Below are 23,722 nucleotides of genomic sequence, written 5' to 3'. Positions count from 1 at the left end.
TATAGGCAACTTTTTTAAAGAAAGGTGAAATTTAAAGTATAGTGACCTGTGATTTTTTCCCAAAGGACTTTAAACAGTCTCTAACACATGTAACATGGGGAATCAATTGATAAGGAATTATAAAAATATTATTTGAAGCTCTCAAACTTTTTTTACCTCTTATCTGACCATTTCTGGTGTATGGAATAGTTGTCTTGCTGATCACCAACCTATTCTATCCGGATTGGAAAAGCTGAATTGGATTTTCTGGGCCCAGTCTAGATTTGTGAATCAGTGCTTTAACATTCATGGCCACCATGGCTTCCAAAGCTTTCAAACTTCTGCCAACCCTATGGGATAGTGTTTAATCATTATAGTTTGTTATAATTTAAAAATAACATCTTCGGAAATATCTGTATGCTCCGAGTTTAAAGATATGATTACATTTTATCTCCTTGGTTTAAACATCTTTCATTTGGAGGCTTAATTTATTCAGATCCTTGTTTTATTAATATTATCAGTGAAATACAAAAAAAAAATTAAAGATGATTACATCTAAGAAATGTTTCTTAAAGAAGTACTAAAATTGTTTGAACAACAAAAAATTTAAAATAAGTTATTATGTTTGGTTTAAGAGATTTGTTAAACATATTAATTATCAGAATGATTATTTATTTTATACAAGTTGTGAGCTTTCTAAAAATATATATTAATTTAAGAATGGCAGGACTAAAGAAACAAAAGCAAATGAAATGGTTTATGATTATTATGATAAAAAAATTATTAATTTTTGTTTTCATGTAGTCCGTACTTAGTATAGTATACCAAAGTCTGATATATTACATATTTTTTGTGTCTTTAGAGAAAATATTTCTGCAGAGATTATACTTTTAAAATATATGTTATTTATATACTAAAACTTTGTTAGCTACTGTATTATTTTATTATGTATGTAAATGTATGGAATTAAATAATTTTTATGTATATGATTTTTTCTAATCCTTTAGTTATTGATTACCTTTTTCTTATAATTTGGTTGAGAGTAGACCTCACTAAAATGTTTTTTGAATATTTAATTAGTGGTTAACTTCCATATCTCATTACATTGATTTAATATCTTTGATTTTGTAAGATGATGATACAAAACAAGACTAATTCTTTGTGTTTTTCTAAATTTTAAACAATTAGGTATAATACAATTTTGCTAGTAAAAAATTTGTATTTTATTGAACATCCAAAATTAGTAATCAAGAGTGAATATATTTTTTTATCTAAAGAATTACTCTATTAAGGATTTATGAAAAAATATATATTTTGACTGTAAACTATGAACCGACGGGTAAACGTCTGAGGGGTAGACCAAAGCATAGATGGGAAGATTGGAGAAGTTTGTCGGGGGGTGCGGTCAGCAAAGAACAACATAAATAAACAAAACCATATTTATTTATTTTATGCCGATGTTTCAACCTGAGTTTCAGGTCTTCATCAGGGATTATGGGGTAGAAGGTAGGCCCGCAACATAGTTTGTACAACTGGAGTTGTTCAGTTGCAGGCCTACCTTCTACGCCATAACTCCTGATGAAGACCTGAAACTCAGGTTGAAACGTCGGCATAAAATAAATAAATATGGTTTTGTTTATTTATGTTGTTCTTTGCTTACTGCACTCCCCGACAAACTTCTCCAATCATTAATCTACGGTCAACTATCTACACCTCATAGATGGGAAGATTGAGTTAAGTCTGATCTGATATATTTGGGTTTGGAGGGACGTCATTGGACAGATGTGTGTAGAGAACAATAGTAGAGAACAAACAAAAAACAAAGGTGGTATCGGCATCAAACCTTTAGCTTCTTTTAAGCCTTTATTATTATTATAACTATAAATTGAATATTCCAGTACAACTGAAGATGTTATACAGATCTTTGAATGGAATATTTACAGTTTTACACTGTCCTCCAAACACAATACATTACTACTGCAATATAGTAGTATATTACAATAATATTTTGTTTTAATAATTTATTTTAATTCTCAAAAAGGTACATTACTACTGTGATGATTTTTCACAGTCTTGTGTAAATTACTATTTGTATTAATTTTTCTTCAACTTTACCAACTCAATAAATTTTGCTCATCAGGAAATTTTGCTGTATGTGAACAGGATTTCGTGAAATTGGTGCTCAAGCAGAACCTATTGAAAGCACAATTTGATATAAAACAGGTAAGTAATTGTGAAGGGATTTGAGAGCCTTGTGTTGTGGTCTAATATTTCATATATATACATTCATGTAACATTAGGCCTTCCATTTCATCTCTATTAAGTGGTGTTTGCATTTGGGGATCATTTCCAACTTTTACAATTTTTTAAAATTATTTTATTCATTTATTTTTATTTTTAGTAGAGAATTTAACTATCCTTTAAATTACAGATAAACTTAATAATTAAAAAAAAGTGGCCAGAGGAAGGATAGGTTTTTTTCTGAATTTTTTATTCTACATTTCTTAAAACGTTGAAAATCAAATTTTAAGATATATTAATGGTTTTTCTTATGTTCAATTAAAAAGATTCATAATTTAAAAAAAAAATACCAAGTCTGATACCCCGTATCAAAATGAATCTGGTGTAGTGCGAACATAATGTACCTATTCAAGTTGGGTGTAGATTGATGGGCTAGTCTCGGGAGTTATTGCTATTTTTGCGAATTTCGAGGCATAAAATTTAAAAAGACCAGAGAAAGCGAGAATTATGAACAAAAATTTTATCTATCTGATGCTATAAAAATTATAGCAATTTCTCAATTTATTATACAAATAAAAAACGGAAGTTCAAATACTTTTTCCTCCACTGTATAGTAAGTGGGAGTATTGTGATCATCAAAATTTTGTTATGTATCAATAATAGAAAAAGAAAAGAAAACCTAGACCTAATTACAAAACTATTAATTATTTATTATATCTGTTGATAACAGATAATAAACGTCTGGTATGGGTCAGTCACACGAATCTGCTTACCGTTTCCTAAAGGGTAAAAATAAGAATATTTAATACGAAAAACTAATTGATAACATTAAACACAACAAACTAAACGCAAGTTTTGGATAACTGTCCAATTATGATGTCTACCATTTGTGCCTCTGAAGCCCTTATGTCCGTCTTTTTGGCTTCACTCCTTGTTCCTAGATTATACTCCTTCCAAGCTGGGAACAGGTTTAGAAAATCACAAGTAAATGTTCCTGGCGGCCCTACTTGGTACTAGTGGAAATACTCGTACCTGATACTTTTGAAAATAGTAGCAGGTCCCAGTTGAGTTATCACTAACCTCGTATCAAGTTAAGTCCGGTATTTTTGTGCTTCGCTAATCAAGATTGAATAAACTATTTTTCATTTTTGTAGTGGTTTTTTTTGCATACTTTCAATGACGTCCAGTACTTTACAAAATGTCAATCCAAAATTATTTTTAAAATGTGATCAAAGATTGATAACTGATGATGAACTTAATGATGACGTTAGGGACTTATTTGATGAGAGAGAGGTTTTTGGTATCCTTTATTATTTACCATCACCAATATACTAAAAACTTAATACTATATCGAGTAAAAAAAGGCATATTAGCACTAAGGTACTGTGTACCTTAAATATTTTGATTCTTATATGTACCTTAATCTCTGTCCTTAATTACCTTAATAAGAAAGAGACTCAATTGTGCTCCTACTATTTAAAAACATGTGGATATCAATCCTCTATTTCATGCTATTATAGTTTTTGTTTTCTTGTTAATGATTCTCTGAAGTTGTTTAGTTTCAATATTAGTTAAGGTTTAAGGAATGAGGTTTTTTGATGTCAAGTGTTCTATAAACATTTTTCTCTCAATTGCACCCATCCTTGTTTTACTCATGTTCCCTCTAATTTTGTTTAATGCATACATACTGTATACTACAAAATTTCTTATTGTTTAGATAAGAACATTTTTAATCTAAACCATAAGAAAGGTATATGTCCCATTTATTTTGTTTTAGTTCCTTTAAAATTGAATGGAGTCGATTAGATTCTAATTTTTATTATGAATGATTATGATAATTGAAGCACTATCATTTCATAGGTGAAAAGGGACTACAACGGACCTCATTTTAGGCAACAGTGCCTGTATAACATTGTTACAGTTAGTATTCAGTCCATATTATGGCTTTCTTTTGTGTATGTGAGTGTTATAACAATTCATTCTGTGTCATCCCAATCTTGTGTGTGGGTGCTTGCTCACTTTTATATAGTGTAGTTTTTAATCTATACTATTAATATTCCTGCTTTAATTGGATCACAGCTGTGAACTTCCCCTCCACCAGATAAATACAATCCCAACAGGCCCTTTTAAGTTGAGTTCGGTTTATAATTTTACATAAATATAAATCACTTTCTAGTGTCAGGTGGAGAGACATCTGAGTACTCCTAACCTTAATATTGCAGTTAGATTTATTTTTATGCTGTGTATTTTGTCATATTTATATTTACTAAAAATGATATTGAAAATAGTTAAATGTGATTCCAGTTCGCAATGTACAGTGATGTTATAAGTTTAAGAAAATGAGAATAGAATAGCTCAGAAAATTAAAAATTGTATGTAATTTTCAACACTTCATCAATGAAACCTTATGGAAGCATGGCTTAAACAAAAAAAAAATACAGAACATGTATATGTTTATCTGTTCCTAATTTTCTTTTCATAGCAGTTTTCCTTAATTATAACTAAGATTTAATCAGGAACATTAATGATCCAGAGCATCCACTGACGTTAGAGGAACTTCATGTAGTTGATATTGATAACATTAAGGTATTATAATTCATATAATTGTTTATATGTACCCTAAACATTATTATATCAAAACATTTCTAAAAATACATTGATTTTTTTGGCACAGGTGGATAATGCTAATAACAAGATTGAGGTCTTATTTACACCTACCATCCCTCACTGTAGTTTAGCTACATTGATTGGTCTTACGATTCGGGTTCAGCTACTTCGTTCTCTTCCTCCTAGATTTAAAGTTACAGTTAAAATTTCCCCAGGGACTCATACTTCAGAAAAGGCTATCAACAAACAACTCGGGGATAAAGAGAGAGTTGCTGCGGCAATGGAAAATTCCACACTTCTGGAAACTATTAACAATTGTATTGCCACAATAGAAAAGACTACCAAACAAGTTTGATTTTTCTAAACCTATTGAATTCAGCTTAATTGTCAATATTAAATTAGTTCACATTAACACCCTATTGTGATTTTAAACTTTTGTTAAATAAATAAATATTTTTATATTTTAGTTCTACAACTATTTTTATCCCCTAGAAATATTTTTATTTTTAATTTATCATAATAAAATGGGGAAAACCTGTATCACTGCATCAGAAGCTGACAAAGAAGCAGTACGGACAGTGTTTCTATGCATTTAAATTTTTGCCTCAATTCAATGTAAATATATCCAACATTTTATAGATCCATAGTGTGCCTTTGGAGAATCTCCTTACTCCAGAATACCATACATTATTTAAATATAAGAAGATGGTCAGGGTTGCGGTAAAAAAAATGAACAAATAGTTTTTAACTATTTGTTCGATGAAAGGAATATGGTCCGGGTGCGGTCAAAAAAACTCAAGTAGTAAATGATTATACTATTTTTATTGAGCCAACGTTTCGCCCCACATTGCAGGGCTTCGTCAGGGCTAAAAAAGATACAAACACTTGACATAGTTACAAAAAAAGAAAAAACATAAGTGGAAAATAACAGTGGTATACAATGAAAAGTAAAATATAATAAGAAAAATTAAAGGTTGTAAACAGTAAATTATTTTATCTCTTATCTATCTGTTACCATTACCCTTTTCATTTACTGTTTACAACCTTTAATTTTTCTTATTATATTTTACTTTTCATTGTATACCCCTGTTATTTTCCACTTATGTTTTATCTTTTTTTGTAACTATGTCAAGTGTTTGTATCTTTTTTAGCCCTGACGAAGCCCTGCAACGTGGGGCGAAACATTGGCTCAATAAAAATAGTATTATCATTTACTATTTGAGTTTTTTTGACCTCACCCGGACCATATTCCTTTCATCTATACACACGGTCAATCAATAATCTTCCAGTAACTATTTGTTCATTTTTTTTTTTACCGCAACCTTGACTATCTTATATTTAAATTTTTACGGTCAACTATATCTACATACATGCATTATTTGTTTATTATAGTTCTACTAAAATTAAATTTAGTTATCTATTGTGTGCCATAACTTTTACTATTAGTTGTCTTATTGTTTCAAGATATGGTCATAGCAAAATTCCTTTGTTTTTCATAGTTTCTGTTTGATAGTTATATTTTCATATATGTTTATATTTTCAGTGAGCTTGTTTTCCTTTATACAAATGTTTGAGGCCTCATTGTCCTTGGCCACTGTGGTAGCCTACATTCAAACAGCAAACCTTGTGTCTTCAGTGACACCCGTTCAAATCTGGTCTTAGAGGAATGACTTATTTTCAGGCCAACCCGCATTACAATTCTTAACCTTATCACACCCTTGTTTGAGGTATTTATTAGGTCCAAAGTACATATGTACTTTAACTGGAGCAGGAAGGACGGACTATCGAACAGTTTAACAACAAATTTTAGGGTCCACCACAAAATAAAAGTCAATCCACCCAAGCCAGATTTGAACTGTTTCTTGCTCAAGAATGCTAAGATGCCTTATTACATGTTTGAGTTATTAAGTTCTAAATACTCGCTTATCAATTATAATTTGTAAAAGATTGAAACATAATTTCAGTTTTTCATTGACAAATTAAACCTTTTCCATTTTAAATTCAGCATTTTCCCAAAGTAAATGGAAACAAGATTTCTCCACATTGATGGACTAACATTGTTCCTCAGCACTTTTTAAGTAAATTTCCTCTGGCAATGTAGCCGACAGAGAAAAGGTTTTAGAATGATTTCTTTTAATGTCCTTTGATCCAGCACAAATAATGAATTGATCAAATTAATTAATTGATGTAATTAAATTTGTAATATTGGTTATATTTGAAGGATGGACTGTGGGACAAATGAACTTCAAACAAGAGAAAACTATATGCTACGAGGTTCATGAATGGGCACCAAAAACTCTTTTTTGCTTAGGGAGTTCCTCTGGAAACCTGGCATTAATTGATGAAGATGGTTTAAACCTTTTCTGAGAAAAATTCTAGCAAAAGTTTGGTGGAATACACTTATTACGATAACAGTGTTAACAATGAGAAGGAGAAATGTAATTTTGGTTATAAATAATGAGAGTTATTAACTGAACTTCATAAGCTAATAACATATATTTATTGTTGGGAAACAATGTTTGAATTTGAAATGGACCAGGTCGAATATGGTAGGGTTGAAGAGGTTTAGAGGACTTAGAAAATTGACAGATAAGAAGCAAAGCACCTTACAGCACTGTATCTTTTGCCCCCACAATGTTCATGTGTAGCATCAATAATAGTGAGCAATGAAGGGTAAAATAAAAATCCAGACCAGAAGCCACTGGCTATCAGGAAACATCTTGGTTATCTGAATTCTCTTGCATTAACATAGAAAGTATCTACTACTTGGATTGTTAGGAAGTCATTTAAAGAATAAGTGGTAAGAATACTTAATATAATTACATTAAAATTACAAGTTCACACTAAACTTTTATATACAAAATTCTGATGTACTTATTTACAGCATCATATTATGATAGTACAGAATTTAATCCCTCTTTTTAGCTTCAATAGCAGAAAAACTTCTAGGAGGTTTGGGTCGGGTAGGATCAAATTTATAAGTTTTTTTTACTGCACCTTTACCAGCTCGTGTAAAATTCATTTGATCTACCCTCTCTCTATCTTCAAGTTCTCTCGTTATTTTTATGTTGGTCCAACCTGAAATTTTTATTATAATTAATATAGTAAAATGTTATACCCAATGAATGATACTACAATTTAAGATAGAAAGAAATTAATTATAGCTATCTAATATTGTTGAACTTAGGCATGCAAAAAAAAATACATGACAACAGACACTACTAAACGAACAAAGGCATAACTTTTATGAAATAAGTATTATTGAAAATTTTTGAAGTATAGACTTTGTATATTAAAGTCTTGAGCAAAACATTCTTTTAAGAGCTTGTATTACACAATGTCAAATGACAAAGATTTTGAAAGAACTATTATTAAAAAAATTCTGGTATGAGAGATCTCTTAAGAAAATTATAATAATAAAAGTTTCACAAAAAAGGTTCTTGAATAAACTGTTAAAAAGTTCCTAAATAAAAGTAGAAATTAAAACAAGCTTTCAAAATAAAATTACACAATTATTTTGGAACCATAGTTATAATTATAAAACACAACAGAAAGCAATATAGCAGTTTATAAAATGTTGAGCACAAATATCGGAAATAAAGTAATAATGTAATTTGCAAATATGATAATCACTAAATTGACATTTGTAAAATATCCATTTAGAGTAACACTTACTTTCTTTTATTCCCTTTACGAAACCTTTATCTTTTATTGGTAATTTCTTGGTATCATGCTTCAGTAAAGGTTGAATTTTAAAAAAACTTCTAACTTTGGGTATTCGAAGAAATGACACTTGCAAGAGAGAAATGAAATTGGTTGAGGTCCAGTAAACTAAAATAGCCTAAAAATTGGCAATAAAAATATTTTCTAATAAACTTCAACATTTGATATAATAAATTATAATGATAAAATAGCATACCGCTGGAAATCCCATTGTAAAAGGAAATATAATGATAGGCATCGCTCTCAATACATATTTCATCATACCTAAATTAGCAGTTCTTGCAGCATCTGTTCCTACCTAAAAAAATGTATTTAAAGCATTTAGGAATTGAAATTAATAGGAAAGATTCAAATTCATTAAACTGCTTGAATGGGAATCGAGAGGGTGAGAATCTATGGCTTTTAATTAATAGGAAACAGGAAGAACAGTAAAGGATATTAGAACATTGTTAGAACGTACTTAGCATATATATTGAAATAAAATGAAAATATTACCTCAATAGTCACAGCTAATGTGATACTAGTAATTATGGGAAGTAAATAAAACTGATCACATAATGTCAGATCAGTAAACCACCAAAGGCCTCCATGTCTTAAACTTTCCACCGGTAAACTTGCCATTTCTCTAAGTCCCATGAAGAAAGAAATAAACAGTGGTGCCTAGACAATAAATAAAGAATATAATACTGAATAAATTCACTCACATCAGAGTGAAAAATTTGGTCTATTCTCTTCATAATATTTATCTGAGAAGATTTTATAACTTTGAATGAATACTGGTACTGGTGGGAGGAAACTGGTTCAGTAAGTAGACCTGACTAACCTCATCAATCATCTCCTTCATTGGTAACAGTACAAATGGTGAATATCAACAACTAGAAAAGTATTTAAGAAATGGCTTGTACTAATATGAAATTGTACAAACTTTTGTATGAGTGATGACTGGTTTGATAAGCTTTAAAAAAGGCACAGTATAAAAATTAAAATTTTAGTTGGGAAAGTATGAGTGGATTGGCTAAGGTTTGTTGAGACTGAAAAACATGAGTTAGTAGAAATAATTGATTTTTTTAAACTCTGTTTCCCAATAGCCATAAAAACACATTACAATACAATTTTATTCATATTTAATCCTCTGACCTCTGACATAACAAACTATCGGGATACTATTGTATTTATTAGATGTAAAGCTCTGGGAGTTAACTGAGTTTTCAAAACTCTGGTTTTGTGTCCCATTAAATATTTTTTGTAGACTGTTTCCAGTAAAGAAGTTGCAAAACCTCTTTGTCATTAACTATCAGATGATTAAATAAAGGGTCTCACTTCTGGCCACTGATTTAGGAAAGAAATCGATTACCTTGAAAACCATCCCCTTTATAGTCTAGTTAAATAAGGGAACTTGGAAATACAGAATGTTTAGTCTGTACAACATATTTAAGTTGGATGAACTTCATTCCATATACTAAATATCTAAGGAGACTTTAGTCTTTTTGTCTTCTTTATTGACAATTCCCTTTGATCTCTCAAGTTGTCATACTTTCACTCAAGAATGGTGTGTATATTTTGGATAACTCATGAGGAATGGCTCACTGGATCATTGTTAGGATCCATTCCCTTCCTTAACCCAAGTTTTGCTGAGTGCATAATTTCAGATCCAATTTATCAACTTTGGAAATACTAACATGAAGAAGTAGCAAAACTTCAAGGAGATAGTAGTGGCCACAAGGCATATTCTACTGATGTTATAATGAAAACTGTCAGAAATACCCCTTAAATTTTTGTGTTAAGATAAATGAATTAAACTACAGAAAAACTTTTCAATTTTATATTTAAAAAAATAATAAAACATCACTCATTAGAAATAACAAAGATTACTTAATTAATTAATTTAGAGATACATTTTGATATAGAATCATCTCAATCAATAAATTAGTAAAACAAAAAATAAATTTTAAGAATAGTTAACTTTAAAATAATATTTAGAACATTACCTGAGCTAAGGGTACAATCATGTTCTTAAATGGATTCAGACCTTTTTCCTGCATAAACACCATCAGGTCTTGACCATGTCGAGCAGCTATGGAGAAAAAAATAATTATTATTAAATGAGAAACAATTATTTCAAGAAAAATAGGTACTAATTATAACACCAACTAATCATTTAAATTCATTTTTAAAATAATTTTTTTTTACTACATCTATTGTGTAATATATACCATTAATAACTGTATCTGAACCGCTCCAACCCATAAAGGGTCAGTGGTGTAGTACTTTGTTGTAAAGTATTGTCACTATACCAATGGTTGTGCAAGGAGGTGATTTGTTTAGAACCGTGCTCAACCACCAGATTTTTACCCAATTAAGGGTATCCATTTTATGAGGCTGGGTGGACCCTGGAGGGCTACCAAATCAACAGGGCTAACCCAACAGTTGCAGGTAGCAGATAATATCTATCTGCAACAACCAGATTCAAACCAGGGTTTTTGGAGTTAGTCCATTGCCATACCAATGAGCTACCCACTCCCTTAATAACTGTATATAAATTCGATTTTTATTATTTTTAACTTTTTTAAGTCCAGGATCCACTGAGCCTCATGAAGGTAACTAAAATAGAGAATTAATAAAGAATTAACAGATTAGTTAGAAAACAGAAATAAATATTATGAGGAATTAGTTATGGCTGTTAAAATTTAAACGCCAACAATAAACATAATTACAGCCAATTCTGTAGGCTTTGCTCTTCCAGATAGATGTTGAGGGAATAAACACAAATCTTATTCACTTACTCTTCCCAATAAATGTATTAAATTTCATTTAGTCATTTATATAAAATCTCAATTAATAGTAATAAATGAAAATAAGAAAGAAATGAATACTTCATACAGTGATTGGGGTATTGATTTATTATTTTTAATAAATGCCAAAGACTTATAGGGTTACAACAAATTCAGTAGGCTTTACTCTACCAGAATGATATCAAGGAAATAAGAAGGAATTAAGAAATTAAATGATCAAATATGCATAGCTAAATTATAATTTTATTAGATAGTTGATTGATTGAGGGTAATAATAAAAGGAAGATGGTTTGGGTGGGGTCAAAGAAAAAAAAACTCAAATAGTAATAAAATCTATGTGAAGTGTGAGGCAACGTCCCCTCCCCCCACTTTGCTGAGCTTCAACAAGGCTAAAAAAGATATAAATACAAAAATGAGGTTGCAAATTAAGAAAATAGATAATATGAAATAAAATTGAATTAAGGTGTGGCTAATTATGATTTAAAATATGTGAAAATTTATATAAAAATCAGCAATGTATATTAAAGAAAATAAAAATAAGATGTACAGTGAATCGTAAAATTAAATAAGAATTACAAAAAGCTTTTAGACAATTAATGAATATGGAAATAACATATAAAAAAGTAGATAAGAAAAGAAACATAAAAATATAATATATAATACACACTAAATGACGGAAAAAGGGAATAAGAATAAAGGAAAATAATGATCAAAATATGAGAGTTACCTTACTGAATGTAGGTAAGCACAAAAAAGAAACTGAAGGTAGACAGGTAGAGAAGTATGGTGAATAAACTGTTTCTTCATCATTTATATTTATTGTTTCCATTATTTTAATTTTATTTCTTTTTTGATTGGAGAAGTTTGTCCGGGGGTGCGGTCAGCAAAGAACAACATAAATAAACAAAACCATATTTATTTATTTTATGCCGACGTTTCGACCTGAGTTTCAGGGGTTATGGAGTAGAAGGTAGGCCTACAACTGCCTGATGAAACTCAGATCGAAACATCGGTATAAAATAAATAAATATGGTTTTGTTTATTTATGTTGTTCTTTGCTGACCGCACCCCCCAATAAACTTCTCCAATCATTAATCTATGGTCAACTATCTACACCTCATTATTTCTTTTTTGTATTTTATCCACATATATTTTTATATAATTTCTTCCAATTATTATATACATCATTATTTTCTTCCTTCCTTCCTCTATCAAGTTATCCAAACCCGCCATCTATCGTACATCTCTGATATCCTTCAATTTAAATCCTCAGTGCATTCCCGCTCACGGTCTTCAGACTTATATTTAATTCCACACTGAACCTTTGGTAGATCTTTCCTTATCCGTTCCTCTTCCCTATTGAATTCTATTCTCTCCCTTATCTGAAGTTATAATGCCTTTCCAATCTTCAAATCATGTATCTTCGACTACCTTCTGTCCACCCAATTCCGGAAGAATAACAATTGAAAGTTTCAAATGAGGTTTATATATTCTCTGTATTTTATGTTTCAGTAATTTGTTCATACTTGTAAATATGTATATTAGCAGAAATTTTATTTTATTTTTACTTATTATCAGAAGTGTTAGTCATCTTATGTTTTATGATATGACATGGTTTTATTTTATTTGTTCTATTTTTATTTTATATATTCTGATAATTATTGTTGTTCATTTGTATCTTTTCAAATTCATTATTTCATTATATTTTAATTTCATTTTTATTTTGTATTTTACTCTAAGGCTCTAAAGCCTAATTTTGACGCCTGTATATTATTCTAAGGGATCAATACCAGAATAAATAAAGAATATTATTATCATTTAATGTTTGCCTATTTTTAATATTTTTATAAATTTGCTATATTATCTTTACTATGTTACTTATGTTCAACTGTACCACCCACTTAACTATTCTAACTTTAGTTTCATTTTTGTGTTTACCCGTATTCTGTAAGGTACCTACCTTACAAAATAAGGACACCTGTCCTATTTTGTTCATTATTTTTATTTTATTCTTATTTCCTTTTTCCGTCATTTAGTGTGTACTATGTTTTTATATATCTTTTCTTATCTACTTTTTTATTTGTTATTATTTCCATTTTCATTAATTGTCTAAAAGCTTTTTGTAATTCTTATTTAATTTTACATTTCACAGTAAATCTTATTTTCATTTTATTTTGTTTATATTGTTCATTTTTACAGAAATTTTCACATATTTTAAATCATAATTGGCCACACCTTAATTCAATTTTAATTTTTGTTATCTATTTTCTTACTTTGTTACCTCATTATAGTGGTGCTCGTATCTTTTTAGCTCTGCAACGTGGGGGAAACGTTGGCTCACATTAAATAGTTTTATTACTATATGAGTTATTTTTTCTTTAACCCCTCCCAGACCATCTTCCTTTAATTATAATTTTAGGGCAACAAGATTAATGATAACTTACCATCTATTCTATCTCCTCTTTGACGAGCTTCTGTCATTTTCAACTGAATTGCTTGCATTTCTGGCAAATGATTGCCCATTATTGCTGCATTTCTTTGTGAGATAATCACTAAAGGGAACAGGAGTGTCCTTACAAAAAATGTGCCTAGATAACAATAAAATATGGTTAATATTTTATGTTCTTGAAAAATTAAATACTAAAAGATTTGTATAGGACAAATAAATATTTGCAAATACAAATATATTATAACACTAAATCTAAATAAAAATTGTAGTTTTTAAAAAAATAAACAATATAAATAATAACAAATAACAAAATAATACTCAATAATATAATTTAATTATATAAGTAAAATAAAATGAATAAATAATTAAAAAAATTTCATCTCCATTCAGGTAATCCATTTTAGAAAAACAGATTATTTCAGAGTATTTAAATAATTAATCTTTTATATAAAAATAATTCATAAGAACCGACATTCAAAAATAAAACAAGGACTCAAATAAAAATATCAAGTGATTAACAGTGTAATCAACTATGAAATTTATATTTTTACCAACACTTGGCAGAGAAAGGGGAAAAAGAGACATCACTATTCGGAATGGACAGTACAGACCATTGTGTTCAATAAATAAAATGTCTTTATTGTCAAGAATAATTGTGTATTCGATAGTGAAAATATTAGCTTCTAAGAGTTAATTACTACTCATAAAACAGATTTTATGACTTTGGGCCTAGTTTGCAGAAAACGGACTTCAAACAGACGTCACTCACCAAAGCAGAAACTATATGTAATTGATAAGTAACTAGATGTTGCTCAAGCATTTGATAAAGTTTGCAACTAGTTTCTTTCTCCAGCAGGTACTTATATTTTCTAATATTTCAATATTTACACACTTATACAGGGGTCAGAAATTGTAATTTTTATAACCTTAGGGTATATAGTGGTACCATTACTGCTTTTAAATATTTCAGAAATTATAAACACTGGAAATTAGAGTTGGACAAAATTTAGCCTTTCTCAAACCTGAGAGCATAGACAAGAATTGAAGAATAAGAAAAAGTATCAAACAGTTTAAATGTAAAAATATCCTTTGATAAAAGTTTAGATTCACAAAAATATTTATCTAAACTTATTGAAGTATTAACAATAATTTATTTCTTACCAGCAACAATGGTAGCCCACCATGGGAGATCACAAGAAATGTGAAGAAATTCCATGCAATTTTGTACAATCCCTATTGGTCCCCATCCTCCAAGACCGATACTCTCAAAAGTAGCCTCAGCACCTGGGATCTGAAACAACAGTTTTAAAGTTAAATCTAATAGATGATAATAGTGTTGTATTGAATATTTGAATAAATAAATAAATATATATATATACACACACACACATATGATAACCCAGATCTTAACTTGTTTAAATAGTATTAAATCCAATCTATATATTTATTTTAAACAGAAATGTATTGGAGCCGTGGTGACCAAGTATTGAGATACCACCTTAGCAAAATCAAGTCTGAAGTGATGCCTTGAAGGATTAATGGAAAAGATTCCAATTTTTAAAATTATTCTACAATATAATATAATCATCTTTCGTCCTATAAAAGTTGAAAGGCTGGAGCTGAAAGAGAACAGTGATCCTCAATTATCAATTAGTTTATCCACCTTTAAACATTTTTTGCACATAACTTGGTTAAATAAGAATAAAATAAATGTAAACTACTTTATACATCGAAGAAACAGAAGGACTGATCATAAAATGTTTAAAATCTTCATCAAATCAAATATATAAGATTTAAATATAGACAATTCTATTAATGATTGAAGGTTTTACCTCAAATGAAGGCAATGTCTCTTCCAAAGGCAAGACCTAATAAAAGCAATTTATATTTAAAAAAATGTTTTTAATAGAATTTATGAACTTTCTTCTACAGCTCATAAAAATAATTAGTTTTTTTTTCAAAACTTCTTCCTTTATATATACTTACACATTTATGATATTAGAATTCACTTTATAGTTTTTGATGTAATAAAATTTCCTGTTTAATGTAGAAAAACAGGTTACCATACTACTTATAATCTAACTCCTCAAATTATTTAAAAATGTACAATCATTTACGAAATGATAATTAATAAATGAAAAATTTGGGGCTGGTTGCTGAGTAGAGTTATACTGAAATTGAATTTAACCTAACCTAACATAGTCCTGGGAAAAAAATATTCTGAGATTAAAAAATGAATTTCTGTTTCTCATTTAATCCCATGTTCAACTAGTATTGATTTCAGTTTATTCTGATACCAGTTTTTCTGAAAATGATTTATATTAGGTTAGCATTAGTCTAGAACAATGGTTTGCAAACTGGGTACCCTAAGCATATGCCAGAGGTGCCGCAAGTGAATGCCACTTTCTAAAAATATTACGAATATTATAAACAAGAAGATATTAAAAAAAAATTAAAATAGCAAATTCCGTCATTTACTTTGTACATTTTTTATTCTTTTCTTACATTTTTAACCCCTATAAGGATAATTTTTTTTTAGCTTGAGGAGGGTGCCACGATAGTTTTTTAGCCCAAGTAGGGAGCTGCGTCGATTAAAGTTTGGGACCCACTGGTCTAGAAGTCAGTGTATTTCATAAAGAATTCAAAAATTTGTCATACAACTGCAATACCATCCTTTATAAAAATACAAATCCATTTACTTCAGTTATACTTTTACCAATACTAATTTAATATTAGAATAATCAGTTGAATAAGTTCACAATAATTTTTGATTACAACAAAATAATTACAACTAATTAACTAATTAGTTCAAAGAATTTTAAAATACCTCAGGTAAATCAGGAATATCCCAGCGAGGTAAAGCCTAGGTTCGCATAAATCAAAAAATAAATTTATTAAATAGGAGTTAAGATGCTTTGTGTATAGTTTATGATAAAATTATTAATATGTGTACATTTAATTTACTTAAGTGCATTACAACATAAATTTTCACTATATTATCAAATATAAAACTTTGATAAAAGAATGAAAAAAATATATACAAGTGAATTTAAATTTTAGATGATACCTTTTATGTTCTTAAGATTTATTGAATAAAAAAGAAAAGGAAAAAATGAACTTTTTGTAAAATACAGTTCAGTGGGGAAAGTGGTAGTAATCCCTCAATCAGTTGTTGATATACTAATTTTATTTTAATAAAGGGTATGAAAAAAAAATTCAGTGATTTTTTTTCTAAGCCCCATGGGTGCGTGGGTTTGAGATCAAGATGAACAAAAAAACGGGTTGAGGCGAAGCTCTTTTACTGCATTAGGAATGCATTTGAATAGGGGACTGAGGAAATTAGATATTTTGGATAAGACTATTGGATATGTGGACAGGCAGGAGCATTCGTATTCCGATGTTACAGGTGAAATTCAGTGAGTAGAAATTATTAAATATTTATAATTCACTTTAATACAATTATAATGAAAATAGATAAAATGATACAAAGTTAAATAAATAAAGTTATTTACTATACTCTGTAAAAAAAGTTTATTAATAAATTTTAATGAAATAAAATTGGTGAAAATAAATATTAGATCTCAGGAAACTGAGAATAAGCATGGCACAACCACAAGACTAAAAAAGATGGAAGAGCAAGCCAAGGATTGCTTTGAGCAGCTGTCGCTGCAATAGAAGAAAACAAACCTGTGCAAATTTAATTCTTAAAATTGACTTAAAGAGAGAATAAATTTTAATTTTTTAAAACTCTTTTCTTTCGTAAACCATACAGTCACAGCACTAAATTTTTGAAGATGATAATTGATAGAAATCACAAACATATGAACAAGATCACCTTCACCACAATAAAAAAGTGGCTTATTTATAAATTATTGAATTTCGAGTTTTGTTGCATTGGATCATTGCTATTTGTTCTCTTTGTGATGCCAAAAGGACAACTTGAAATGTGGAATTGTTAAAAATACAAAATGATCAACTGACTTATACCAAAATTTTAAATTAGTGGCTACTTTAAATCTGCAAACATAATGCTCTCAGATGCGGCACAAGTTCAAAACTATTGATTTTAAAATATATGGCTTCATATTTATAAAATATTAAATTAGAATTATGACTAATATTAAAATCACTTTGTAAATACTAGGTAAATTTTTTAACTATAGCTTATTAATCAACCCTTTCTCTATACGATTAATCTGTAATCACATAGAATCTCAGGGAATTAATCTGTAATTAAATAGACTCTCAGAAATTCAAAGCCTTAATTTTGTCAGCTGCGATATAAGTCATTGGCAAAAATCCCGTAGTTAATCTAATTAAATAAAACAAGCACTACTTTTATAAAGCATACATCCAGCAATATCCACTGTATCTACTTCTACTTGTGAAACATGATAGTTTTGCCTTCATTCGAATCAAGATATTTAGAAGAAAAGCTCTTCTTACAATTAACCAAATAACCCGGGATGAGGATTAAACCACTGGAGGGACGAACAAATAAGGAATTGCTCAAGAAAACTCATCAGTTAAAACTTGACAATATGCAAAGAGGTTGAGATGGTTGGTAAGTGAAGACATGGAAAAACCATATGGAGAAAAAAATATACAAATATATTCAGAACACATCTAATCGGAAACAATAGTTCAAAGCAAATTTCAATATTTCAACTAATTAAAACAGCTAAACATAGATGAGATCTATTTATTAATAATGAGCATGCTACTTAGGAAAAAGAAAGACAAACTGAGCAGAAAATTAAAGTCAACCTTTTAAATAAAAAAGGAAAAGAATCAGATTTCAAAAATATTAAAAAAAAAAAAAAATACCAGAGAACGTAGATTCGGCAAGACCTAGGGAAGCATAGATAATGTTGATAATTTTTTTAAATGAAAGATGTATAAATGTTGTGAGTATAAAAAGAAGTTGTCTTGCTGTTAGTAATATCATTTATATTGCAAGAGGTTTTATCTTTATCTCATCTTCACCAGGATTTTTCCAAATGAATGTGGTACAAGCAAAAATTTGGGAAAAAGATTATACAGGTCTATTCTTTCTGTATTATTACTAGTTTGGCATCACTATTACCTACATAGTGTAATTTTATTATTATTAAGGGGCATTGAGTAGGAGATTTAATTTTTTAGAGCCAGGTCAAATTATATATTAAAAATATTTATCATTGTCCAGAAATTTTCCTTTGTACCTTGAGATCGGCTGAATGAAAGGAAAATAACTGTGAACATTTGATGATTTTTCATATAATTTTGAATGAATCTACGACTATGAAATCTTCAGACCAAGTATATTTGTTACCTGTTAATTTTAACAGTAATTTGTTAAAAAAATCATTTGAGCTCCTAAAACATTATTATTTGTTAATAGGATATACATGTAGAACTAAATAAGAAATTGGCCAATTTATAAACTTGTTTTCCATTAAGTTTACCACAAAATAGTCAAAAAATTGTTTGAACAAAAAAATCTATGTACCTCTTTATCAGATATGATAAGTATAATTTAAGTAATAATAATAAAAATCTAGTTATTAAACTTTTTCCACTAACAAAAATAATTTAATCCCTGATTATTATTTCTTCCATAGCATATTTTACATATATAATTGATTTTCTCAAACATATAATCACTATAGCAAGAAAGAAATAATATACTACATCCGAGGCCTTACAAGATGTCGTTTCATGTAATAGGTACAAGGAGTGGGCAACATCTGAAACAAGGAACTAGAGGAAACTGTGTAGAAGATGGAAGAACATATAGGGATCTGCTTAAAAATAATTTCTTGATCTATTTCCCTGGAAAACCCTGGTGAATGACTGAAAAAATAACAAAAAACAAAAGAAAAATAAAGAACTTCTTTTTATTCTTCTGATAATAATAAAATGGTAAAGGAATGATTTTACCTCATTGACAGTTTCCTTAAAATGTAAGACCTATTGTTTAGTGATAATGACTTATTAATGATTATTGAAATACGACTAAATGCGAATTGCCTATTTTAGTACTGAAACTCATTCAGAATAAACATAACTATACCTCAGGATGGAGAGGAATATCATCCAAAGTACGCTAACAACAGAAGAACTGAATTGAGCTGTACTATAAGCTAAATTAATTCCATGATAAAATAAAGTGATTAGCATTACCTCATAAACAGGATCTCTCAACACAACCTAAAATAATATACACTAATATATTATATTTAAAATATTCATAACTCCAACAAAATAAAAAGTATATCATAAACTACAATAAAAATTATACTTGTTTTAATTAATAAAACAGCAATATTAAGACTTAATAAATCTGTATCTATTAAAAAAAAAAAATGAAAATTTTTATTTGAAAAGCATAGCGAAATTAGAGTAGAATGGCCTTGTTTGCTGTTGCTCCCTGTTCACCAGTATATTTTATCTCCTTCATTGTAATTTTATTTATATGTTTATCAATAATAGTTTTTCCATACACTAAGTAACAGACTGCCAGTAAGTCAATAGTTAAAAACTTTCAAGTTTCAATTCTTTCATAATTAGTTTGAACCAGAAAAAAAAAACACCTGCTTTTTCACGGCTGAATTTTTCCAACCTAAGTAGCGGTTTTAGCAGCTGCTAAAACAAAATAATATTTTAAAAAATTATATGCTACAAGCTAAAAATTTATTTCAAATTAAAAAGAAGATGGTCATTGGTCAATATTTACAGAACGGGGGGAAAAATGGGCTAGTCTTTGCCTGTTACTTTTAATCCTTAATATTATGATAAGGTGATAATGATTTTTTTTCTTCAGTTCATGAAACATTACAATATACATTTAGTCAATTTTTTTTTTTTTTTATTATTGAAATAATTGCTTTGTCTAACATATAGTTGTAGCAATTATTCCATTTGTGCAGAAGATCTCCGTATTATTATATAAAAAATACAATTACTTTTAGTAGTAAAAAGCAATGAAAATACTTATTTGAAATTTATTATATCAATAGAAACAGAATGGCTTCAGTCTGACAGCCAGAGGCGGATTCAGCTTTAGAAGACTGAGCGCCTTTCTCAATAAACTCATTAGGTCTAAGGAGTCTTTCAAATTAGTCTGATAGTTATAGAGGTTAGCGGATTCAAACAAACTCTTTAGCTATATACAATAACATAGACTGATAAACTGATAAGTTTTTCATTGGAAAAACTATTCTTACACAGAATAGTTTAAAAATAATCATGGTTCCTAAGTACAATGCAAGGCAACTTTCTTGCATATATGCTAATACAATACTGGTCTAATTTAGATGATTTTTGTTTTGTCAAGTAGAGAATATATTTATCTTTCGATGGAGCTCTATAGTTTTCTAATTATTCGGGAAACAAATTTTTTTTAATTAATTTGATTTGGCCACTTGAAATAGGAATTTCTGAAAACCCAAACTTATTCCATGTCAACAGCCATAAAGAATCCATCTTTAAAGATTTCAGCTTTACAGAAATTGTCCAAGGCCACATACCTACTGTTCCTATGGGTCGTAGCTTCATGCTTTGTAGCCTAAAGCCTTCCTCAATAAAATAGTTCATCTAATGCGAAATGATTTTTTTTAATCAGACTAATAGTTCTTGCCATTAGCACATACTAATAAACAAACTCTTTATCTCCATATAATAGCATAGATAATCATATAGGATCTCATTTGGACAATTCAGTTATCTAAAACAATAAGTATATCTAATTTTGACCAGTATTAGCAAGATACAGAAAAGATATGGCATACTGAATTTTGTACCCACAAATATTTTGTACAGGTTCACATGGAAACCTGATAAATATTTATTACTTTTTTGAATGGAATATGGTCCGAGTGCGGTAAAAAAAAAAACTCAAATAGTAGATAATTATACTATTTTATTGAGCCAACGTTTCGCCCCACGTTGCAGGGCTGGAGGGCTTCGTCAGGGCTGTGTGACTTTGTCTTTGACCGCCATCAAAACAGCTCCGACGAAGCCCTGCAACATGGGGCGAAATGTTGGCTCAATAAAATAGTATAATTATCTACTATTTGAGTTTTTTTTTTTACCGAACCCGGACCATATTCCATTCATCTATACACACGGTCAATCAATAATCTTCTAGTATTACTTTTTTGAATAATTTTTTATATCCTGAACATTCTCAATGCTTATTCGAGAGATAATTAATTAATATAATAAGCTAAATGAAGAAAACAAATCTTAATTGTTAAAATATCAGAAAAGATACATGAAACAATTTTTGTATAGTACTTTTTATCCATGGATGTAAGGTAAGTCATGTAGGTGGACACGCAAAGCATTTGATAAAGAAGTAGCACTAAAGATATCTGATTGATTTGTTCAACCTTTCTACAGTATAAACATTGCCTGAGATCTAGCCAGCAACTAATAATGTATAGTTTGTAAACTTTCAGAAAGATTAAAATAAATAGTTATCAAAAATAAAAATTTTCACCAGAACATAGTTTCAAATGAAAGAGTTCAACAGAAAAAATGTAGAATGGTAGTGTTCTATGGTAAATGATTTTATATTAGTAAAATTCAGTTAAGCACTAATTCAATTAGGCCATAAACCCTGATTTAAATTCTCTTGGAAAAAATCAAAATATAAAACAAACACATAGAATTAAAACTAATTTCATCTTTTAGAGATCTCTTTAAATTGTTCATAAATATGCTAAAAAACTATTTCACTAAACTAAAGGTATTAGGGATCAAACAACAAAATTTTAGTTATAAGCAAACAGGATATATTATCACCTGTTCAATTTGAGGTGTTTGTGCAACATCAATTAAAGGAGGAGGTGGTTCAGGAATAGATTCTGTTATGTTTTGATTATGTTTCAAAGTTTCATCTGATTCTGCAATGGTAGCATCTGTACTTTTAAAGTTTTGAGATGTGATGGATGAAATTCCTAGAGGTATTTTGCGCTTCCAAAGATCATAGTTTTTGAATGGTGGCACAGCTCTGTTTCTAGCACATAAATGATATGCAGAACTATTTCCCTAAAATAATTAAAACTCAGGTTATTTGTATACATATCACTAAAACAAGGAAAGAATATATACACTCTTAACCTTTGAAAACAAATCAACAGAACATATCTTTTGTTTTCTGAGAATTCTTAAGGTTGAATACATTTTTATCAGTCACTTTATGGTTCGGTATATTTTAAATTTCCACCATAAAAACGAAGGTTCTTGATTGATTAAAAGAGGTAAATCAACCTAATCCAAGGAGGAAGACGGCTGAATGAAGTAAGATATTTTTATGTTTACTTTATGAAAAGAAGTTGCTGAAACGATTTTTATTAGTTTAATTTCTATACTGCTGCTGAATTTCAAAGGTTTTAACTATCCTCTTCTCACCGAGTCCCAAACCTGAACCAGAACTGACGAACAAAAATCGCGAACCTTTGGACAACACCTTTCTAAAACCTTTATTCCGCATCCCGATATCCTTAACCCAATTCACCTTGAATGTATTGAAGCAGAACTCAATATCCCACTCCAAATCACCCTACCACCTAAACCATTTCATCCTTCTGAAATATCCAGCATCATTCAGCGATTACCTACCCTCAAAGGTCCTGGATACGACCTAATAACATCCCACATCCTTAAACTTCTTCCTCGAAAAGCCATCCAATTCCACACCTACATATATAACGCTGTTCTCCGTTCCACATATTTTCCTGACCCATGGAAACTATCTATAATCAAAATGATCCTCAAACCCCAAAAGCCGCCAGAACATCCATCCTCTTACCCTCCCATCTCTCTATTACCGATCATGGGAAAAATTCTCGAAAAACTTCGCCTATACCCCATCCTAGATTCCAATCATATAATCACATATTACCAGTTCGGATTCCGAACATCCCACTCCACTATCCAGCAA

General features: G+C 29.3%; 2 protein-coding genes across 7 annotated transcripts; one reads left to right on the top strand and one right to left on the bottom strand.

The window, feature by feature from the left end:
- The first annotated feature begins 3,111 nt into the window (after window positions 1–3,111).
- Window positions 3,112–5,293, top strand: galla-2 (MIP18 family protein galla-2). Its single transcript, XM_014419690.3, has 3 exons — window positions 3,112–3,520; window positions 4,727–4,806; window positions 4,895–5,293. Exons 1-3 carry the CDS (start codon window positions 3,397–3,399, stop codon window positions 5,180–5,182), a joined length of 492 nt encoding a protein of 163 aa, XP_014275176.1. The 5' UTR covers window positions 3,112–3,396; the 3' UTR covers window positions 5,183–5,293.
- A 2,332-nt stretch (window positions 5,294–7,625) lies between these two features.
- OXA1L (OXA1L mitochondrial inner membrane protein) lies at window positions 7,626–23,058 on the bottom strand. 6 transcript variants are annotated; one of them, XM_014419683.3, is made up of 15 exons: window positions 22,900–23,058; window positions 22,582–22,827; window positions 19,957–19,983; window positions 19,847–19,879; window positions 19,714–19,743; window positions 18,619–18,642; window positions 16,619–16,654; window positions 15,624–15,659; window positions 14,953–15,082; window positions 13,787–13,930; window positions 10,539–10,624; window positions 9,046–9,210; window positions 8,747–8,848; window positions 8,503–8,668; window positions 7,626–7,905 (listed from the first exon to the last, which is right to left on the bottom strand). In XM_014419683.3, exons 1-15 carry the CDS (start codon window positions 22,960–22,962, stop codon window positions 7,736–7,738), a joined length of 1,458 nt encoding a protein of 485 aa, XP_014275169.1. In that variant the 5' UTR covers window positions 22,963–23,058; the 3' UTR covers window positions 7,626–7,735. The 6 variants fall into 6 exon arrangements, with proteins under 6 accessions (XP_014275169.1, XP_014275172.1, XP_014275171.1 ...); XM_014419686.3 differs by lacking the exon at window positions 15,624–15,659; XM_014419685.3 differs by lacking the exon at window positions 18,619–18,642.
- Between the last annotated feature and the right edge of the window lie 664 nt (window positions 23,059–23,722).

This window comes from Halyomorpha halys, unplaced genomic scaffold, assembly GCF_000696795.3.
Source record: "Halyomorpha halys isolate HHAL.00 unplaced genomic scaffold, Hhal_1.1 Scaffold249.1, whole genome shotgun sequence".
NCBI classification, from domain to species: domain Eukaryota; kingdom Metazoa; phylum Arthropoda; class Insecta; order Hemiptera; family Pentatomidae; genus Halyomorpha; species Halyomorpha halys.
The sequence above is the reverse complement of the archived record's forward strand: the minus strand, read 5'-3'. Positions and strand labels throughout refer to the sequence as shown.